General features: G+C 43.2%; 1 protein-coding gene across 7 annotated transcripts in view; it reads left to right on the top strand.

The window, feature by feature from the left end:
- PRKDC (protein kinase, DNA-activated, catalytic subunit) overlaps nt 1-22,492 on the top strand; it is a 151,627-nt gene that overhangs the window by 29,504 nt on the left and 99,631 nt on the right. For 6 of the 7 annotated variants that reach the window (XM_036829913.1, XM_036829914.1, XM_036829910.1 and 3 more), the window contains 8 exons: nt 657-776; nt 1,144-1,303; nt 8,162-8,268; nt 10,130-10,220; nt 10,892-11,055; nt 11,710-11,862; nt 16,172-16,279; nt 18,667-18,893. In XM_036829913.1, coding sequence (XP_036685808.1) covers nt 657-776; nt 1,144-1,303; nt 8,162-8,268; nt 10,130-10,220; nt 10,892-11,055; nt 11,710-11,862; nt 16,172-16,279; nt 18,667-18,893 — 1,130 coding nt within the window. The remainder of the gene's footprint in view (nt 1-656; nt 777-1,143; nt 1,304-8,161; nt 8,269-10,129; nt 10,221-10,891; nt 11,056-11,709; nt 11,863-16,171; nt 16,280-18,666; nt 18,894-22,492) is intronic. The other variant, XM_036829912.1, reaches the window with a different exon arrangement.

Raw genomic sequence — 22,492 nt, forward strand, 5'->3', positions numbered from 1 at the left:
GATGAAGTGAGAGAGTGGCATGGACATATATACACTACCAAATGTAAAATAGATAGCTAGTGGGAAGCAGCCGCATAGCACAGGGAGATCAGCTCGGAGCTTTGTGACCACCTAGAGGGGTGGGATAGGGAGGGTAGGAGGGAGACGCAAGAGGGAGGGGATATGGGGACATATGTGTATGTATAACTGATTCACTTTGTTATAGAGCAGAAACTAACACACCATTGTAAAGCAATTATACTGCAATAAAGATGTTAAAAAAAAAATGAATGTATGTTGAAAAAAATCCTAATGATCGTAAATGATCTAATTACTTAAAAATGGGCTGCTTAACCCATGTGGGGATTAAGGGGTTAAAATCACTAACAGAGGAAATCTTTGCGCTTCCAGAGTCCCCTGAGGTTTCTTAAAATTGAGTGATGACAACTCAAAGTTAATAGATGCTTTAGCTCTTCCACATAATGGGAATTAAGTACTCAACAAATGAACTCTTCCTGGAGATCAGTGCTTAATTTTGAAATGAACGCGGCCGTGTCAGATAAAGGCCGCGTGATCATTTTCCCTGTTTGCGAGTAGGGCATCTCGTAGTTGATTGTGAAATCGGAGGCTCTCTTCAGGTGCGCAGCACTGATGTTCTTGTCGTCTTTCTTGCTAAGGTGTCAGTTAAAATGAAGCAGTACAAAGATGAACTCCTGGCCTCCTGTTTGACCTTTGTCCTGTCCCTGCCACATGACATCATCGAAGTTGATGTCAGAGCCTATGTCCCTGCCTTGCAGGTGGGTGCATCGTCCTGAGCAGATGCATCTCTAGTGCAGTGTCCTGTTTCCTGGAAAGCATGGCAGTCACAGCAGGCGCTCACCCGTCAGACACCCCGGTTCATGTTCTGCTTCTGCCACTGAGCAGCTTTGGGGAGGGACCCTGGCTGGGCCTCTCTGAGGGCCCCTGGGAATGGGGGGTGAGGATTCAGCCCTCCCTGTGCTGCAGGTGTGCAGTGACACCCCCTGGCAGGCCTTCCTGAGAGGGCCTCAGTGTACCCTTCCCTCCAGCCTGTCTGGTTCCGGCAGAGGAAAGGCTTGCCGTTAGAAACCCTCTTTGAATCTCATATTCCTTGTGTTTCATTACCTTGTTTGTACTCACATACAGATGGCTTTTAAACTGGGCCTGAGCTATACCCCATTGGCAGAAGTCGGCCTGAATGCCCTAGAAGAATGGTCAGTTTACATCGGCAAACATGTAATTCAGCCCTATTATAAGGACATTTTACCCAGCCTTGATGGATATCTGAAAACTTCAGCCTTATCAGGTAAGGTTTAGAAGAATTTTGACGTGTATCTTAAAATGGCGATGTAATAACTATAATAAGACTACATATTTGCATTTTTGCAACTTCTGAAATTTGAACCCAACATATTCAAAATATGTTTGATTGATATTTTTGTGATCTCCCCAATTCATTTCAATATAATTGGGACATAAAAATTATAACTGAGTTATTAAAACTACTTTTTATTTTAGTCACTTATATCCTACCAAGATTTATAAAATCTTCAAGGGCAAGAAGTCAGTCTTAAATATCTTGAAGTCCTTATAGATTCTAACATACTGCCTTGCAAAGAAACTTTTGTTTGACAAATCAAACAGGAATTAAAACTATAAGGAAATCCAATAGTAATTTTATATTTTGACCTAATCTCACCTGATTTTTTATTGGTTTTTCAGATATAACAGATTTAGTACTAATGTTAGTTCAGAAGAATTGTCATACAAGAAATAGGTTTGGGAAAAGATTCAAAGAAAAAATTCATCTGGCCAGGCAAAATTTTTTCTTTTTTTTTTTTTTTAATGGATTGGAGGTTTTTTAAAAATTAATTTATTTTTGGCTGCGTTGGGTCTTCATTGCTGTGTGCGGGCTGCCTCTAGTTGCAGCGAGCGGGGGCTACTCTTCGTTGTGGTGCGCGGGCTTCTCATTGTAGTGGCTTCTCTTGTTGCGGAGCACGGGCTCTAGGCGCGCGGGCTTCAGTAGTTGAGGCTCGCGGGCTCTAGAGCGCAGGCTCAGTAGTTGTGGTGCACGGGCTTAGTTGCTCCGTGGCATGTGGGATCTTCCCAGACCAGGGCTCGAACCCGCGTCCCCTTCGTTGGCAGGCGGATTCTTAACCACTGCGTCACCAGGGAAGTCCCCAGGCCAAAGTTGTACTAGCCAAGAAAAGTAGTATGTAGAATTGAGGGGGGGCAGATTTCCTTGAACCAGAATGGAAATGGACATTGTGATCAGATGAGCAAAAAGAAGGGTTCATGTTGGAGAAGAACCCTGAAATATTGGTAAGAATTGAAATGCCCCTGCCAGCAAAGTAGAAAATCAAGTGTTAATTCGTAAAATTCCATCTACGTAAATCATTATTTTATTGTTCAGCTTAAATACTGTTGGTTTAGAAACCATAAATGGAAAGTGTGTGACAAATTTCATTTACTGTGTCTGGTTTTTATGACACCTCGATGCATATTCAGAGTTCATAAAGAGTCGCAGTTTTGGGATAAGTATTTAGAGGAAAAAAAAAAAGCTAGTTGATGTTTGTATTTTATTTAGGCTTTTCAAATTCACTTCTTGTAAGGAGTGCTGCTATTTGAGTAGTTCACTGAAAACACGTGGACATGGTTAAAGGAAATGAATATATCTGTTAGCAGATATCTTTGTGGTCCTTTCATTTGCTTTTATGAATTTAGTTCTGTCAGTTAGCTCATTGAAAAGATTTGTATTTCTTTTCAGTTAATGTGGGACATTACTGTGATCCTTAAAGCAGAGAATTTAGTTATTGATAAATAGTCGTTCTCCAGGTAATTAGAAGATAGGGAAAAGATAGGGAAAAGCAGAGGGTAAGTAAACTAACAACAGAAAATCCATAACCTGAAAGACTATTTTTAGTAATGTTTTATTTGATATGATATTAAACTTCCAGAACAGTTGCATTAATAGTGAAAAGAACTCCTATCTGCTCTTTATGCAGGTTTAGCAGTGAAATTGTGTCCCGCTTGCTTTGTCACTGTCTGTGCTTTCTCTGTATTGTGCGGTAATATGTGTGTGTGTTTACATGTGATGTTTTCTCCCGAACCTTTTGTGAGTAAGTTGCAGGCATCACAGACGCGTGTGCCTGAATATTGCGACGTGTGCTTCCTGTGCGTGACCACAGACGGCATCGTCGTGGTCAAGGTCAGGAGGGGTGACGTGGATCCCTCACTCTCCTCCTCTGCAGCCCGTGTGCACATTGCTCGGCTGCCCCATTAACTTCCTTCGTAGCTGTGCTTTCAGCTGCGTTTTTCCGGGGCCAGAATTCAGTCCGGGCCTTGCATTTAGTTGTCGTGCCTCTGGGCGTCCTTTTGTGCGGGACAGTTCTCATGACGTTGATGTTGTTGAAGGTTGTGGGCCGTGATTTGGGAGGAGGTCCTTCCGGCTGGGCTTGTCTGATGTCCTCTCACGTGAGGGGCCCCCAGGACCGATGGCAGGCGGTGCCGTCATGGTCATGCCCATGGGCCTGTGGTTAGCGGGAGCCGCTCTGTCCTCTGACTGCGAGTGGTCTTCCCAGTGAGGTCAGTCCCGTGAGGTCCTCCTCCAGTGGTCGGTGCCGAGGAGGGTGGGCACCGGGGGCCCCCCTGGTGGGGCAGGGTATCCAGGCAGGCGAGGAGGGCGGCATACGGGACGTCGGCCACGTTAACAGTTGGATCAAGGACAATGAGGGGAGAGAGAGAAAGAGCTAAAGGGCCTCGGGGATCGGGCCGGGCGTGAGCTAAGGGCCCTGCCTCCCGTCCCGGGCCTCACTGCTTCTGCACACGTGCACAGGCGCCCGCACACATGTGTGGGTGGGTGAAGTGGAACGTGTAACGTGCACACCTGTTGTCCTTCTGTCCGTTGGAAGGGGCTGCCTGGGGCTGGTGGTACCTTTGTAGCAGCGAGCAAACTGGTCCCCAGGTTGTGGCTTTGGAGAAATGGCTGCTTCCAGCCTGGACAGGCGAAATACAAGAGGAACCTAGAATATTGTGTTTTCTGAAACATGCAGAAATCAAGGAAGTGTTCAAAGAATGATGGGAAATGTCACGGGCCAACTTGGGATAATCTGAGCATCAAGGCAGATTGTCCCAGAAGGAGATCATGATCCGCTGAATCGTGTAGGACTCTGGCGTGTGTACAGTCACAAGTCAGCGAGTAAACGGGAGGCCTCATCGTGTGCTTCGTCTCGCTGTGTAAGAAGTCACCACAGGGCCAGCGGCTGAAATGCCATCTGTCGTTTCCCCGTCCTCTGGCTCAGAAGCCCAGGCGGGCTTAGCCGCTCCTCTGCTCGGGCCAGCTGGGCCGGTCTGGCCCTTCTCCGGGCACTCTGGGGAGGGCCCTCAGGTTTATGCGGGGCGTCGGCGGTGCCCGAGGCCCCGTTTCCTTGCTGGCTGGTGGTCCCGGCGTGGCCCGCCCCTGGCCTTTGGCCCGCCCCTGGCCTTTGGCCCGCCCCTGGCCTTTGGCCCGCCCCTGGCCTTTGGCCCGCCCCTGGCCTTTGGCCCGCCCCTGGCCTTTGGCCCGCCCCTGGCCTTTGGCCCTCCACCTTCACAGCCAGCGGTGCGCCTTGAATCCTTAGGCTCGGAGTCTGTCCCCCTTCCTTCTGCATCCGCTGGAGGAAACTCTGCTTTCAAGAGGCTCGTGTGATTAGATTAGACCTGCCTTTGTTGTGTAAGGGAACACAGTCACGGGGGTAACACCAGGTAGGGTCATGGGGCTACCTTAAAATCCTGCCTACCTCACCCCACAACGCATGTTACTCACCAAGGGTGCAGATGGCAGCTTTACAGTGGAGACCCTGGCAGACAGTCGTCAGCCTGCTGGCCAGCAGTGGGGCCAGTGGACAGCACGCCTCCTTATGTGCTTTGCGGAGAGCCCAGTGCCGCTCTGTGCTGCTCCTGACAGAGGTGCAAGGCCTGAACCTTTTGCTCAAAGTGCTTCTGATAAGACTCAAGCCTTGCTCCTTAGTGGATTCCACAGAAAGTAAAGAGTAACTTTGCCCGTTACAGACAAAGGCATTGATCAGTAAGGCAGAGAAGCACGTCCTTTAAGATGGAGTGACCTTTGCTAAGAATGTAACTCGTTTCATAGCCTCTTCTCAGACTCAGGTTCCAAGTTTTGTCATGTTCTGGGACCCACTGACGCAACTTGAAACAGCGGGTCTCTCGCAGGGAGTCCGTGAGATCCAATTGTTTTCAGAGGAGTACTAAGATGTCGTGTGTGTTAACATGCGGTCTTCAAATAGATCAGTAGGTCTTTACAAAAGTAGGTTCTGCTTCCAGTATGCTGACTGTTGCTAGTTGTAACCCACAAAAGCAAAACTCTGTGAGCTCTTAGTAAGTCCCAGTTGTGGGAAGACGGCCGGACGCCAAGAAGCCGAGACTCGCTGCTTTGTGAGCAGCAGCTCACCCTCCGTGAAAGTCAGAAGCATGCCCTCTTACTTCCACTGCAGCCTCGTCCGCTTACCACTTACAGCTCTCTGCCAGACTTCTCTTGGACTGAGAAAACGCGGAGCGGATGGTTTTGAGAAGTGTCTGCTGAGGTCTTGGAGTTTCTCAGGCTCGGAGCTTGTGAGCACACGTGACACCCGCCTGCAGCCGCATCCACCCCGCATGGCACCACACGCAGCGTGCCTCACCTCCTCACGGCCTAGAAAGCAGGAAACAAAAGCACGCAGACTTAGAAATGATTCTTAGTGGGCAGTCCAGTGGTTAGGACTTGGCGCTTCCACTGCAGGGGGGCCTGGGTTCAATTCCCAGTTGCGGAACTAAGATCCCACCAGCTGCGTGGCATGGCCAAAAAAAAAGAAAGAAAAAAAAATGATGCTTAGCAATCAGTGTTTCGGTATTCTGTTTTACTTAGAAATTACGTGGGTATCCAGTGATTATTTACTAATTAACTCAGTCAGTCCAAGGTTTCAAGGCTGCAGATCATAGAAATTATATTCCAGTTGACATGCTACAAAACGTAATTACTGGGGAAGTAAAAAGTTTGTCCAGTGATTCAGTTTAGTTGAACATAAACTTAACTGCATTTATCATGATCTTAAAAGTTATGTAGGGCTGTTTGTGATGAAGAAAAAGTTCTGCAGATGGTTGGTGGTGTTATTTTGTGTGTCTTGTACCATAATAACAATGTAATGAGAGGTGATGTTAGCTTATTGGGTTTGTAAGCCTGGATAAGTATAATAAGTATATAAATAAGTATAGGAAAAACAAACCCAAGTAGAATAAGATGTATGCTTGTATTGTACTTAACTCTGATAGGAAAACACATTTATTTAAACTAAAATCATGAAATTTGTCTCATTTACCAAAGATGTGCCTTAATTATGTGAATATGGATTTCTGAAATGCTTTTGAGTTAGTGACTATATAGCATTTTTTAAAAGTTTGGCACATTTAAAGCATTATAAGTCCAATTTTTTTATTTTCAGATAATTTTAGGAATATTCATTTTATACAAGCTTATTTATCTGTATAAATAAAAGCAGAGCTCCTTTAAGAGACTTAATAATCTAATTTCTTAATACTTTCCAAATACAGGAGAACAGCACACTCATAAGGAGAAGTCAGGTTGTTCTCAATTCAGGGCTCAGGTGACACACAGACACATGAGGGTTTATGGCTTCAGTTCTGCAGTTTGAGTCATAGACAAAGATAAAACACTTGACCAGTCCACATATCAGAGAGTTGTTTCCCAGTGTACAAAATTCTTAACTAATTTGAGCTCCAAAACATTTTAATAAAGACTAAATAAAAACCAGATCCTCTTTTCATCTGGGGCCACCAGAGGGTAGATTTCTAATATCCACCTGCAGAAGGTCCAAGACCAAAACCCCAGTTCTTAGTGATTGTTCCCACCCGGGGCCTAACTCATGGGGCGTGAGCAAACCTGCACCGCAGACTCACAGATGGGAGGAGAACCAGAGAAACAGCAGAGGGGAGTCGGGCTCTGCCGTCAGTGGGTCTCACTTCAGGGGGCCGGGAGAGGCGTGCTGGGGTTATCGCCCCTGTGAGGGTCCTCCCAGGCTGTCTCAGCACTGGGAGAAGTGAGCGTGACTCCACTGAGAGAAAGTGAGCAGGTGCCAAAGGTTTTGTTAATAAAGGACTAGCAAGACGCTGCCAATGGTTTCTAGAACCTGAACGCAGTCGTGAGAAAACATTGGACAGACCCAGATGGAGGCATCTAATTTTGTAAATGTCCAAGTCAGGAAACTCCAGGACACTGAAGAACTGTTTCACTTAAAGGAGATGAAAAAGACAAGACAACTGAGTGTAACCTGTGGTTCTAAGCTAAGACGTTGTCAGGGCCGACTGGAGCCCGACTGGGGGCGGGTGAATGTGGGCCACGTCTGCAGCTCAGCCTCCTCCTCTGGGTCGTAGCGTGGCTGTCACGTAGGACAGGGTCCGTTCAGGGGTGGTGGCGTCAGATTGGTGCCTTACCATCAAGTGGTTCGGGAGGGAAAGTTTTGTGCTGAACTTGCAAGTTCTGTAGAAGTTTATGATTGTCGAATGGCAGCTGCTGCTTCACAGCTGTAAGTGCTCCGGATTCCTCAGGGATGCCTCACCGCTATGGCTTTAGTGTCTGTCCACTGGTGATTCTTCTGAGTTGATAATTACTGTAAAAGTGGCACAATGGCGATGTTCCAGCTCCATGGTTCCTTTTATCTAGTTGGCGCTCTACGGTGAAAAATAACTTTTTTCACCCATTATTTCTGCCTGTCAGGAGGGACTTGTGGATTCTTAACATTCTCAGTGGGTCCAGCCCTTTCCTGCTCCCACTGATGTCTGCGCTCAGCCTGTCCCAGATGTGACTTGTGTGGGACTTGTGGGAGTGCGCCCCTCCCCGAGCAGTGCCCCCTCCTGGCGCTTCTCACCAGCACAGTCTCCCCAGCCTGGGAGTCAGCCACTTCTCCAAGGAACCGTGTTTCTTTTAGTCAGCAGTGGTATTTAAAACTAAGACAACCACTGTTAATATTGTTGTTCTAGAAATTTCATTTTTAATTGCACTTTAAATTAGGATTTTAATGTCTCTCTATAGCAGTGTAGTGTGTTTTCCCTTGTATTAATTAAATAAATGAATGAGTGCTGTTTAAGATTGACTTTTGTTTACTGTTGATAGATGAGACCAGGAGTAACTGGGAAGTGTCAGCACTCTCTCGGGCCGCCCAGAAAGGATTTACTAGAGATGTGTTAAAGCATCTGAAAAGGACAAAGAACACTTCATCAGTAAGAAATCCCTTGTATTTTCTTTACCTTAAATAACAGAGAGATCAGATTCTAATGCTTGTGAAAAGTAAAAGTCTTCATTTAAAATATTAGTTGTTCTTACATATCAATTAGAGTACAATATAGAAATAATTTCAATATATATTTAGCAGTAAAAATGTAAACTATGTTAACGGGTTTATTGTTTTCTTGTTTGGAATAAGCAATTGCAATAGTGATATTATGGATATGTTAGATTGACTCATTTACTGATTAAATCTGAAATACATATTGTCAAGTTCAGTTCATGGCAGTTTTTATGTTTTTTTTTCCAGTGATAATTTCTTGAGACCAGTTTTTTTAGATGTGGCACATAATATAACAGATAAAAATGATGTAAATAGAGAAAATTGAGTTAGTGTAGGGAAAATATTTTTAAGTATGATGTGAAAAAGGAAATTTGAAAAACTTTTAGTATCTAGAACTGATATTGCAAGCTCTAGGGAAAATTCCTCCCATCTCGATATTTTTGACAGCTTTTGATTGGGAGACCTGGATGAAACTAGACATGGTGTCTAAAGGTTTTAAATTATCTTATCACATATAAGTAAAGGAAGGTAAAGTTACTTGAGCGTGCCTCTAGTTTTGCACATTTCTTTACAGGCACAGGACCCCGTTTCCCTAGGTGGGCCCTGGGGTCCCCGGGTGCAAGGCCAGAACTATCAATATTTTCACGCGTCGACGTTTGCACTGTGCAGTGGTGGGTGGTGCGTTGGTTGCCTAGCGCTTCCTTAAGCCTCGACCCTTGAGCACACGCTGTGTGCCTCCCCGTGTGCTGGAGCAGGAGGTGCTGGCGGTTGTCCTCCGGGATGCACCGAGCAGCCCTTCCCTTGTGAACGCCGTTGTTGCTGGGATAGACAGCCTGGCCGTTCAGCGGCTGGCAGGCGTTTTCTCCAAGGCGGAGAGCGAGCCTGTCACTTCAAAGAGCACTTTGAGAGTATTTGTTGCCAGTGATTAAATTCTAGCTTTTAAGTGAAAATTAAAATTTTGGAAAACTTGTAACCATCATGAGCTGGGCAGCTTCTCAGTACTTAACAAACGTGATTTTTTTCACATGTACGGTGAAATGCATCAACATGTGGAAGATCTGCATGACCCAGGGAACCAGTGTTTTCAGATGAACAGTACATTATGTTCCCAAATCAAATCGTGTGTGGGTGAAAATCCACAGAGAGCGAGATAAGCCCATGGATTTAATGTGGTAGAGACTACATAACCTTCACTGGTGCGGTTTCAGATTCGACCGTGTGACTGACCTTTAAGAAACTTCCACGTCAGTTTCGGAGCCGTATCAGAAAAACCCCAGTTATCTAGAAAGACTATTAAAATACTCCTCCTTTTCCAGTTACAGCCCAACAACAAGTCTGTCACAAATGTGAAAATGGGAAACAACACCACTTGCCTGAGGTTGTTTATTTGGAATATATCGTTACTTTTCCTAAAAGTATATCATTTGTTAACATGTCATGGGTTTAGTGTTTTTAAATAAAATAACTATTTAAATAATATCTAAGTTTCAACTTATGATAAATACTGGTAAATACGACCCACATAAACAGAAGTTCTTTGGGGAGCCTCAGTATTTTTTAAGGGTGTAAAAGCTCCTGCCAAAACTTTGGAACCGATGGTCTAGGAAACGGACATCTAACTGCAAAATTGGAAGAGATGTGGCTTCTTTTCATGAATTTGCAATAAAATTAACTGCAGTGCCGTGTAGGATATAATGAGCCATTGGAGGCGTCAACAGTGGGGAGGGTGGTAGAGCAGTGTTTCTTTCAGCTCACGACTCTCTCTGATGTTTAACTTGTCACCGTGTTTGCAGCATGAAGCGCTGTCCTTAGAAGAAATACGGGTTCAAGTCGTGCAAGTGCTTGGCCGTCTTGGGGGACAGATCAGCAAAAACCTCATAACAGGTGACCTTTCCTTAAAGCACACTAACCGCATGGATGTATTTGGATGCATACAGGTCATGGTGTGTTCTGATATTTGCTCCTATATGTCATTTATGTGTTTTCAGGTAAGAGGATGAACACTCCACTGTGCCCTGCAGCCTGTGGGGTTCTTTGTGCTCACGCACTGGGGTCTGGGGTCTTTTCCTTTCTGAAGCAGAATCTAGCTGGATGCACCTTTATATTAAACATTGTGTCAGGAGTTCAGAGTTACCTTTTTTAACCTGATATCCTTAATACTTGGATAATTTAAGTTGTTTTTGATCGGAATTAGCATTTTTGATTAGTAAAAATTGGTATTTTTACCTTTAAAATTTCATATTAAATGTATTGGTGATTTTGGCATTTCAGAAGTCAGAGCCTCTATTAGGAAAATAAGTGTTATAAAGGAGATATACTTAATTAGAGTATTGTGCATTTATCATTTTTCCGCAGAAGAGTAACTCTTACTGAAATTGGAAATTAAACATTCCAGACTATTAGACTTGTTTAAAAATAGCTTGCTTTTAAGTCAAATTCAGAAACAGTGTGTGTTGGTTTGTACATGCGTGGTAAACAGAGCAGGAGGGGGTGAACCAGGGGCCATCCTGGAGCGAGGAGGGACTGACCGAAAGCGCTCTGCATCTCTCTGACAGCAGTGTCCCCCGAGGAGAGGGCCAGGCGCTGTGTGGCCTGGGACAGAGAGAGGAGGCTCGGCTTCGCAGTGCCCTTCGCGGACATGAAGCCCATCATCCACCTGGACCCATTCCTGCCGCGCGTCACAGAGCTGGCGCTCTCGGCCGGCGACAGACAAACCAAAGTACTCACTGATCACCCGCTGTGGTTAGACGTGTATTCGTTAGGAAACACGTATTGTGTTTCACGGATTTTGTGTTTTCTCTAGTATAGTAATCAGGAAACTATTCAGTTATCAGAAGTATGTGTCCTTGGAAAATGGAAGTTAAACATAAATTATCTGAATAATAGACGATAACCTGGCAGAACATTAATACACTAGAACTCTTCCTGATAGAAGACAGTACAGAGGGCGTTGAAAAGGGAGTTTTAGTCTGTGCTTGATGATCTCTTCAACCTGGGAGATTAGAAACAGATACTCTCAAGTCTTTATGTTAATCTGTACATTTCCAAAATTTGTGCTTTAAAAATATATTTACTGAAAGTGACAGTTGAAAGTGTGCTAACACATGAAGCAGAGTTCTGTGATACGGCAGCATGGAAATACGTTTCTTACGAATGTATTAGTCCTGATGTCTAAATCTTTTAAATCTTCACTGTTGGCTCCAGATCAAAGTGAACGGAAGCATGAATTTTATACAACAAGAAGTGCCACTTCCAGTTCATTTATTTTTGGGTGGGATAGTTATCTGCTGCAGAAGTTTTCCTTTTTAAAGGGCTACATTGTGTAGCATTTCAAAATGCTCTTAACCTTTGTTGGACCCCTGGCCTGTTTCAGGTTGCAGCCTGTGAACTTCTGCACAGCATTGTCATGTTTATGCTGGGAAAAGCCACTCAGATGCCTGACAGTGGCCTGGGCCCCCCACCCATGTACCAGCTCTATAAGCGCACTTTTCCTGTGCTGCTTCGACTGGCATGTGATGTAGATCAGGTAAGTGCATGACTTTGAATTTGAAACAGTTACAAAATTTTTTTTAAAAGTCCTGTCTAGTTCAGTGATGGTCAAAGCTCGCTGCACGTTGGGGCCACTCTGGGGTCTTTGAAAACCTGCCGCCTGGCTGCTGCCCTTCCGACTCCGGCCTCCTTCCTCAGGGACAGGCCCCAAGGGGTTACGTTAGGGGAGTAATTCATTCAGGCATTACGGGACTAAGTACGAGAGTCTAGCCCCCACGGCTGGTTCTGCTGCCGTCTCTGCCACGTAGGGCTGAAGAAGAGAGGAGGGGCCGTGGCCAGCAGTCGGGGGCACTTGGAGATGTCAGCAGGTCATCTCTTCCTCGTGGCTTTTTGGGCAGGATTCTCCTTTGCTGCTGGGACACGGAAGACATTCAGATTCTTTATTTTATGAAGCTGGCAGAACCCTGATATAAGGGTGCACACATAAAAAAGAAAACTAAATGAAAAACTCACTTATAAATATAGATGGAATATCCTTCAGTATATATGTGAGCGAATACAGTCCAGCAGTGCCTTAAGATGCACCATGATTAAATAGGATTTTGGGGTAAAACTGGAAATTTACCACAGAAATAGGTTTCATAAGCAGCGATTCTCTTCATATAGGCCAAGAAGGTATTTTGTTTTGGTAAATCAGGAATAGTTTAATTTTGTCTTTAAAAAAATGATGAAGAATGTTTACCTGAATATCACAGCCAAATCCTCCCCAGCCATGACGCAGTGATGCTGCCTTGTGCTTCGGCTGAGGTGGGTGCTGGGGTGAGACGTGACGTGGCCTGTTCACAGGCACCTCCAGCCCCGACCCGGAGCAGGGCCTGCGTGTGGAGTGGTTGCTCAGAATGGCTTCCTATGTGTTTAGTAAGTTATTTGCACTGGTTAGCCTCTGGGTCTCTCATCAGGCCATGAGGTCCCTGAGGTCAGGGACGTCGGAGAAAGGAAGGAAAAAAATTATTATTTTGAATACAGTTTTAAAAAAATATGGAAAGCCCAGAGTATCAACTGATAAATCTAAGAATTAATAAAGGAGAAAGCTGATGAATTACAAAATAGAATTCTCATATATTAGTGTTCTAATATGTCTCATATTCTATTGTAGCATTGACCACTTGGAAAATATGTTTACAACATAACATTCATAACAGCATCAAAAAATGTAATAATAATAAAACGTCTGGGGGAGTTCCCTCGTGGCCTAGTGGATAGGATTCTGGACTTTCACTGCTGTGGCCCAGGTTCAGTCCCTGGTTGGGGAACTGAGATCCCGCGAGCCACATGGCGCAGCGTAAAAAATAAAATGAAGTAAAATAAAACATCTAGGAAAAAACTTTAATATGCCAGGCAAACATATATTTTATGAATATAAAATGAAAGTGATGTGTACCTGAAGTATCAATATTGAGGGAATTCCCTGGCAGGCCAGTGGTTAGGACTTAGCGCTTCCACTGCAGGTAGCCCGAGTTTGATCCCTGGTCGGGGAACTAAGATCCCGCAAGCTGGGTGGCGTGGCCAAAAAAAAAAGAATCAATATTGAAAAAATTTGAGCTCTTTCCAAATCGTTCAGTAAGTTTGGTATCGTTCCAGCAAAAATCCCGGAATTTCATTTTGAACGTCAAAAGTAATCTGGAAGAATAATTGCTGGAGCCTAACCAAGAAAAATTTTGGCAGGGTCAGGTACTGAAGGGTTTCTTGCCCTAACAGACATTAAGAAGAAGCCACGTTAATCATAATGGGGTTGAACTTGTGCACAGATATGTCAGTGGGACTGTCTGGCAGTTGGCAAGTGGACCCATGTGTACACATAAATATTGTATGTGTGGTAAAATGGGCTTTTTAAGTTAATTAAAAATGGAACATTTAATAAATTCTATTAGAGCATTTGACTAACATATGAGAGGTTAATTTCAAATTAAAAGGATTTAGAAGGAAAAATAAACTCTAGAAATATTATAGAAAAATGTGATGAATTATAGCATGTCTGTGTGTATCTTTGGATTGGGATGGTCTTTTTCATTGGTAAAATATACTAATTAATATAGAAACATACGATGCTAAAAGTGAACCTCCATGTCATCACCCCTTTCCCACCATTATTCCCCAGGAAAAGCCACTGTATCCTCTGCCAAAGTTTGGTGAAAATACTCCTAGATCTTTGTAAAACATAGCATACATATAAATTTTATATAAATTTTTATAAGCATACATATAAATCTTGTTTTACAGATAAAAAGTAGGATTATAGCATTCAAAAATGCTTTCTTTTATGTAAAATGTGATTTCTGCTACTTGGGTGGATTTTATCATTACATTATAGGTGTCTTTCCATACAGTTTGTGTAGAAAGGGACATTTTCATACAAGGTATTGAAGGGAGATCTGTGGAAGAAAACTGTTAGTGTATTGATAGTTCTGACTTTATAAGTATTTAAAACCACTGAATGGCACAAAACCCACAGTTTTGACATACACATGATGTAGGGAAATTTTTTTTTCCACATTGTGCTGAAGATAATAAGATTTTAAAATGGGCAAATGGATAAAGAACAAAAATGGGCAGCTCGTGAACAAAGAAGTACATATGGCCAATTAAATATGTTTTAAATATTCAACCTTTTTAGTAAACAAGGAAATTCAAATTAAAATGCTATGGATTGCAGCAGTTGTCAAATATTTTAAAAATTGGCAGTGTTTAGTGCTGCCAAGCTTGTAGGGAAAGGGGCTTGTGAGTCCTGGCAGGTGGGAGTGTGGACAGCAGCCCTTGTCCAGAGAGGTGTTCAGAGTGGTGTGTATAAGACAGACATAAACTAGAAGTACTGCATTTCTGACAACAGGATTTGGGTAACTGGATCATGGTTTATCCATATATGAGATAGCAGGCATCTAATAAAGATATTGATGTAGCTTATGTATTTACATGGAAAGTATTCAAAATTAAGGGGCAGAAAAGTGGTTACAAAAGTGTATATTTTTACACACGTGTATACACATATTTAAATGTGTATAAATAAAATATACTGAATTAACAGTGGTTTTGAATGTTAACAGTGGTTACCTTTTGGATGTAGGATTATAGTTGGTTTTCTACATTTTCTATAAATGGTGCGTGTGTACATATATATAATTTATGTTCTAAGAATACAAAATAATTCTTTTGGGGGGGGGAAAAAGTGATGCTTTAAGACCAGGTTAAATTTCCAAACCGAAAGGTAAGATTCTTTTACTTTGATTAAGTCTAAAAGTTGCTTCAAAGTTTAGAAAGATATTTTTTGGAGAAATACCCGGGTGCAAGAGAACTTGTTGTTTAGTCTGAGCCCCAGACATTTCACGTGATTTTTGCTTTTTTTTTTAAAAATTTTTAAATTTTATTTTATTTTTTGGCCGCAGCAAGCGTTGCGGGATCCTAGTTCCCTGACCAGGGATGGAACCCACACCCCGTGCAGTGGAAGCACGCGGTCCCCCAGTGGACTGCCAGGGACATCCCTCACGTGATTTTTGATGTGGTGTCCATACCACGTGCTTTGTTCTTAAGCTGAGTATCAGCGGGGAAGTAGAACTCCGCTAGATTTCTCAGTGCTCCTGTGGGGCCAGCCTTGTGAGACATGAAGATTGGGAATGTTCCCCTTCACTCGGGCTGTGAACATTTACTCTTCATAGAGAATGAGGGTTAGATGCATAACCATTTGTCTCAGGAAATTGCTCTGATCCAAAAGGACAGTAAAACTTCTCTCCAGGCCTGGGAGCCGCCCTGGATTGTAGGAGCCAGACACCCACAGGGCTCTCTGGGCCCTGGAGAGACTGTATTTACATTTGCGAAGGTTAGGGTGAGAACCCGCATCTCCAAGGAGTAAAGACTAGTTTCCCTTCTTTCGGCAGGGCAGCAGAGGGGGAGGGGCGGTGCCTCTTCTCGTCTTGTTCTGTGATATATACAGCCTGGAAGTCTGTGTGCAGAGGACGCTGACCTGGCTTCTGCTTTGTCACCACGGGGGTGTGAACAGAATGCCTCCTGTTCAGCTCAGGCTCCGGTTAGTCAGGATGAACGATAGAAACCGTCACTGTCGACCCTAATTGCCCTCCTCGTTAGAGGAGCAGTAAGTCTTGGGGTGCGTATTTTTCTTTGCCGGACTCTTAGGAAGAAGTTAGACCGTGTTCGTCACAGAATTTAACTAGAGAAGGAAACTAATATAACCACAGCAGTATTATGCTTAATTTTGCTTCTGTCACATAAGTAGAACTCTCTCTGATATAAAATTTACATGAAAAAAGTAAATTCTGATGTTATTACTCCTTCAGGTGCCGAGGCAACTGTATGAACCTCTAGTTATGCAGCTGATTCACTGGTTCACCAACAATAAGAAATTTGAGAGTCAGGACACTGTTGCCTTACTAGAAACAATACTGGTGAGTAATGGTTCTTTTCCTGCTGTTCCCATCAGCTGGTTATATGTGATCAATACTCAGAACTTTAAGAAAAGCTACCTGTCAAGGTATCAAAATGTAACATCTAGCTATATTGGATCATCTTTTTTCTTTTGTTTTGGTGAGATGGCATTTAATGAACAAGGTGCTATGCTTATTAAGTGATACTTTTAAATAGCTACAAGCAAATAGATGTTTTTGTTTTGTTCCTTTTGGGAGGATGGTTATAAATTTGACTAACTTCATCTACATTAAGGCTGTGTGTGTGTGTGTGTGTGTGTGTGTGTGTGTGTGTGTGTTTGTTGAGGGTGCAAAGGGTGCATAAGAATGTTCTTGGACTTCTATCAGAGTTGCAGTATCCTCTTTTTTTTTTTTTTTTTTTTTAAACTATGATGTACTAGTTCAGAGTAAAAGGAATTTTTTGAGCTGGTCCTGTTTCCTCCTGCATTCAGATTCAGTAACTCAAAACCCCTAGACGTCGCAGTTCACCATTTACATAGAAGTGTCCTGAGACAGTAGAGGTGGAATTGTTAGGGTGGGGTCACTGGCTCACTGCGGGCAGAGGCAGTGAGGTCAGCTAAAGCCTTACTGTCTTTCCACACTGATCTGATTTTAATATTCTGAACTCGTGCAAATGACTACATTTGATTTCTTTAAATATCATCTTAATTGATATTTACCTATTATTTCAACCTATACTTTTGTTTTGGCATATACTGACTTTGGAATCAAAATCCCCAGTTGAGGGACTTCCCTGGTGGCGCAGTGGTTAAGAGTCCGCCTGCCAATGCAGGGTACACGGGTTCTAAGCCCTGGTCCAGGAAGATCCCACATGCCGCGGAGCGACTAAGCCCGTGTGCCACAACTACTGAGCCTGCGCTCTAGAGCCCATGAGCCACAACTACTGAGCCCGCGTGCGTACAGCCTGTGCTCCACAACAAGAGAAGCCACCGCAATGAGAAGCCCGCGCGCCGCAAGGAAGAGCAGCCCCCGCTCGCCACAACTAGAGAAAGCCCGCGTGCAGCACCGAAGACCCAACACAGCCAAAAATAGATAAATAAATTTTTTAAAAAAATGCCCAGTTGAACACATAGCAAGTTTGTGCAAACAAACATCCTTTAATTCCATGTTTTTGCAGACTGATTTGTTTGAATCTGTGGGTCACTTTCTGTTAAGTTTGAGGTGAGGTGTGTCGTTGCATGTAGGGCCACCATCCGTTGCAGTTTGCCCAGGCCAGCCCTGTTGCCCCTCTTGCCCCTGTTGTGTGTGTAGTTACTAACACAGCTCCTTTCCCTCTCAGAGGTTGCCTAACTGGCTGCCACTTGTGGGCAGTGGGAGTTACTGAACATTTGTAATTAGGACGATGACATCATTGTACCTGTGGTTTAATTCCCTGCAGTGTCTAGTGTGAAACCTACCTATGACAGATCCATTTAATTAAATTTAACTTGTGGCTTATTTCACTCAGACGGATTTATTCTGATGTTTCTATTCTAAAGTTTCCATCTTAGCTGTTTCTTTTCCCCTTTTGATCCTTGAAGGTAGCTTAAGTCAGGGCTTCAGGAAAAAACCAGGTGGCAGTGGAAATGTAACATGAGGGAGTTTACGGAAAGAAAAGAAGAGGTGAAGGCGGAGGTGGAGGCTGGCGCGCTCCAGCGCACTCGTGCCCCTGCTGCCCACTCCTCTGCCCGTTTCCGTGGTGCATTACCATCACCTCCGTGAATTCTGATTCGCAATGTGATCAAAGGTGTTGCACGTAGCAAGGAACCAGGCATGCTAGAAAGAATCCCCTTATTTCAGTTTCCGTGTACTTTCTCAAGTTAAACTTTTCCTGTGTGGATCTAAGAGAGAAACAAAAGCACTCAAATTTCCTTGGCTGTTTTTTCAAGTATTTAGAGACTGTGCCTTTCTGGAGACTGCTCTGATAGAAAGTTCTACTTTTAGAACCACATCTCTACTCTTTTTCTTTGTGTAGCGTTACAGTTTCCTTAAAACTTGCAAGGGTCTTATTCTATTTATCCTCAATAAATAAAGCATTTCAGATCATGTTATGAGGTAGAATCAACAACAGAAGTTTTTAGGATATAATCATTGTGTTTCTTCAGGGGAAGGAAAGTCTGCTTTGTTGCTGTACAATTAAAGTATTCTCTTTTTTCATGTATATTTCAGTTTCTTAATTTGTTTAGAAGAAACTTTTCATTATGTCAAAAGGAATTTGTTATTAGAGTCTAGATTCTAGACAATCAGATTGGTTTGACTAGTGTCTGTTTTTTTCCTTAATAGTGCTCTAAATTAATTTTCATAACATACTTCAGTTATGCTCAGAGGCAGACCAAGGTATTCAGTTGTCATTTTATGCTTTGTTTCAGGATGGAATTGTGGACCCAGCTGACAGTACTTTAAGAGATTTTTGTGGTCGGTGTATTCAAGAATTCCTCAAATGGTCCATTAAGCAGACAACACCACAGCAGCAGGAAAACAGTCCAGTAAACACCAAATCACTTTTCAAGCGACTGTACAGCTTTGCACTTCACCCCAATGCTTTCAAGAGACTGGGAGCATCACTTGCTTTTAATAATATCTACAGGGAATTCAGGTGCGTGAGTTACCTGACGGGGAAGAGTGTAAAGATCTTTAAATTTTCTTTTTTAATATTTATTTATGTTCCTTTTCTTTTTTTGGCTGTGTCGGGTCTTAGTTGCAGCAGATGGGATCTTTGTTGGGGCCTGTGGGATCTTTCCGTTATGTCACGTGGTCTAAGATCTTTAAATTTTCAATGGTGGTTTTGTAAAGTGACTCACTGTTCATGTATCCATGCAGTCATACATCAAGCGTTTAGTAAATAGTTAACATGCTGGATGCTGCGCTGTTTTCTGGGGATTAAATAATGAACTAAAATGCTGTTTGCATTCAAGAAGAGGCTCGGAACGTGTTGAGAACTACATTGATGCATAATAGTACACAGTCTGGAAAGTCCAACAAAAGCCGTAATAACACGGCCTTTTGAAGCACAGAAGAGGAGTGTCTGACATGGTTAGGGGAGGTTTCCTGTACCTCCTGGCCTCCTGTACCTACTGTACTTTTGGCTTCTTGTACCTCCTGGCCCCCTGTACCTCCTGGCCTCCTGTACCTCCTGGCTTCCTGTACCATTCATACTTGGGATGAGGCTTAGGGGATGGGTGGAAACCGGCCCCAAGCATTTCAGGTCAGAGGGACAGGGCAGAGATAAGAGGACAGTATGTAAGGAGACGAAGTCATTTTCTACTCCTTGCTGTGGAGTTTGAGGTTTGGAAGGGAGAGAAATGAGACTGGCCAGGAGCGTCTCTTTGTGGAGTGAAGATGTGACGGCCACTTCCAGAGATGGCCAGTCCTGGGTAGTGGGCGCAGGGGGCAGCACGGCTAGGCTCCTCCCAGGATTCGCCTGCCAGGAGCTGTGTGGGGAGTGGGTCTGAGGGCCAGGACACCGGTGACAGTGTGGTTTCACAGTCCAAGGACAAGATAGTCCCTGACCTAAGGTTGTAGTAGTGTTTGTTCATTTAGCACTGTTTGCTAGGTCAGACTGTTACGCGCCAGGCACCGTGCCGAATGCTGGAGATACAAAGATGTAGCCCTTCGTGAGAGTTGTATTTAAAAAAGACAGGTAGATAATATTCAACCAATCACAGAGATAAAGGTAAAATTTGTAGCTGGAATTAGTGCTTTTAAGTAGCGGTACAGGGAATTCCCTGGCGGTCCAGTGGTTAGGACACTGCGCTTTCATCGCCGGCTGCCCGGGTTCAATACCTGGTCGGGGAACTAAGATCCCACTACTGTGCAGCACGGGAAAAAAAAAAAACTAAGTAGTGGTACATGATTACTGAAGAATCTTATAATGAGGAATCTGACCTCATTTGGTCAGAATAACTTCTCTCAGGAAATGGCAGTTGGGATAGTGATGAGGGGAGCAGTTGTGAAAATAAGAGATGATGGATGGATGATGGAGGGATGGATGATGGATGGAGAGGTAGGTGGATGATAAGTAGATAGATTTTAGTTGGATGGATGGATGGATAAATGGATGGATGATGGATGGGTGGATAGATGGATGGATGGATGGGTAGATAGATGGATGGGTGGATGGATGGGTGGATAGATGAATGGATGGATGGATGGGTGGATAGATGGATGGATGGATGGATGGGTGGATAGATGGATGGATGGATGGATGGGTGGATAGATGGATGGGTGGATGGATGGATGGGTGGATGGATGGATGGGTGGATAGATGGATGATGGATGGATGGATGATGGATGGATGGATGGATGGGTGGATAGATGGATGGGTGGATGGATGATGGTTGGAGAGGTAGGTGGATGATAAGTAGATAGATTTTAGATGGATGGATGGATAGATCAGTGGTAGATGGATAGAGAGAGGGTAGCTGGATGGATAGGAATCTGTCTCTGCGTGTGTGTGGGCATGTGCACGTTTGTATGAAAATCGACTGGAGTTTGAAGCCACTGTGTTGATTTTTTTAATTGAGGTATAGTTGAGGTAAAATGTATGTTTCAGGTGTACAGTGTAGTGATTCACAATTTTTAAAGGTTATGCTCCATTTATATTTATTATAAAATATTGGCTGTTTTCCTGTGTTGTACATTATATCCTTGTTGCTTATCTGTTTTATGCATAGTAGTTTGTGTCTCTAAGTCCCCTACCCCTATTTTGCCCCTCCTCCTTCCCTCTGGTAACCACTAATTTGTTCTTTATATCTGTGAGTCTGGTTCTGTTTTGCTATATACATATGTTTGTTTTATTTTTTAAAGTTCTCATACAAGTGGTATCATACAGTATTTGTCTGGTGTATTTCACTAAGCATAATACTCTGTAGGTCCATCCATGTAGCTGCAAATGGAATTATTTCATTCTTTTTTATGGCTGAGTAACATTCATTGTATATATTTACCACATCTTTTATTTATTTATTTTTTTCTTTGGCCTGACCAGGGATCTAACCTGTGCCCCCTGCAGTGGAAGCACGGAGTCCTAACCACTGGAGTGCCAGGGAAGTCCCTTACCACATCTTCTTTATCCATTCATCCATTGATGGACACTTAGGTTGTTTCCATGTCTTGGCAATTGTGAATAGTGCTGCTATGAACAGTGGGGTGCATGTAGTTTTTCAGATAAGTGTTTTTGGGTTTTTTGGATAAATACCCAGGAGTGGAATTGCTGGGTTGTGTGGTAGCTCTATTTTTAGTTTTTTGAGGAATCTCCACACTGTTCTCCACAGTGGCTGCACTAATTTACATTCCCACCCACAGTGCATGAGGTGTACTTTTCTCCACATCCTCGCCAATACTTGTTATTTGCGGTCTTTTTGGTGATAGTCATCTGCCACGTGTGAGGTGATATGTCATTGTGGTTTTGATTGTACTTCCCTGATGATTAACGATGTTGAGCATCTTTTCATGTGCCTGTTGGCTATCTGTGTGTCTTCTTTGCAAAAAGGTCTATTCAGGTCTTTGTTTTCTTGATACTGAGCTGTTTGAGCTGTTTGTATATTTTGGATATTAGCCCTGTATTCATCGTATCATTTGCAGATATTTTCTCTTGTTCAGTAGGTTGTCATTTTGTTGATGGTTTCCTTTGCTGTGCAGAGGTTTTTAGGTTTAATTAGGCCTCCTTTGTTTCTTTTTGCTTTTGTTTCCTTTGCTTTAGAGACAGAAAATATTGCTACAATTTATGTCAGAGAGTGTTCTGCCTATGTTTTCTTCTAGGGGTTTTAAGGTTTCCAGTCGTACGTTTAGGTGTTTAATCCATTTTGAGTTTATTTTTTTATATGCTCTTAGAGAATGAATGTTCTAATTTCATTCTTCTACATGTAGCTGTCCGGTTTTCCCAGCACCAGTTATTGAAGAGACTGTCTTTTCTGCATTGTATATTCTTGCCTCCTTTGTCATAGATTAATTGACCATAAGTGCGTGGGCTTATTTCTGGGCTCTCTACTCTGTTCCATTGATCTAAACATCTGTTTTGTGCAAATACCATGCTGTTTTGGTTACCGTACAGTATAGTTTGAAGTCAGGAAGCGTGATTCCTCCAGCTCTGTTATTCTTTCTCAAGAGTGTTTTGGCCATTTGGCATCTTTTGTATTTCCATACAAAATTTAAAATTATTTGTTCTAGTTCTGTGAAAAATGCCCTTGGCATTTT

Source organism: Balaenoptera musculus, chromosome 17, assembly GCF_009873245.2.
Source record: "Balaenoptera musculus isolate JJ_BM4_2016_0621 chromosome 17, mBalMus1.pri.v3, whole genome shotgun sequence".
Taxonomy (NCBI): Eukaryota; Metazoa; Chordata; class Mammalia; order Artiodactyla; family Balaenopteridae; genus Balaenoptera; species Balaenoptera musculus.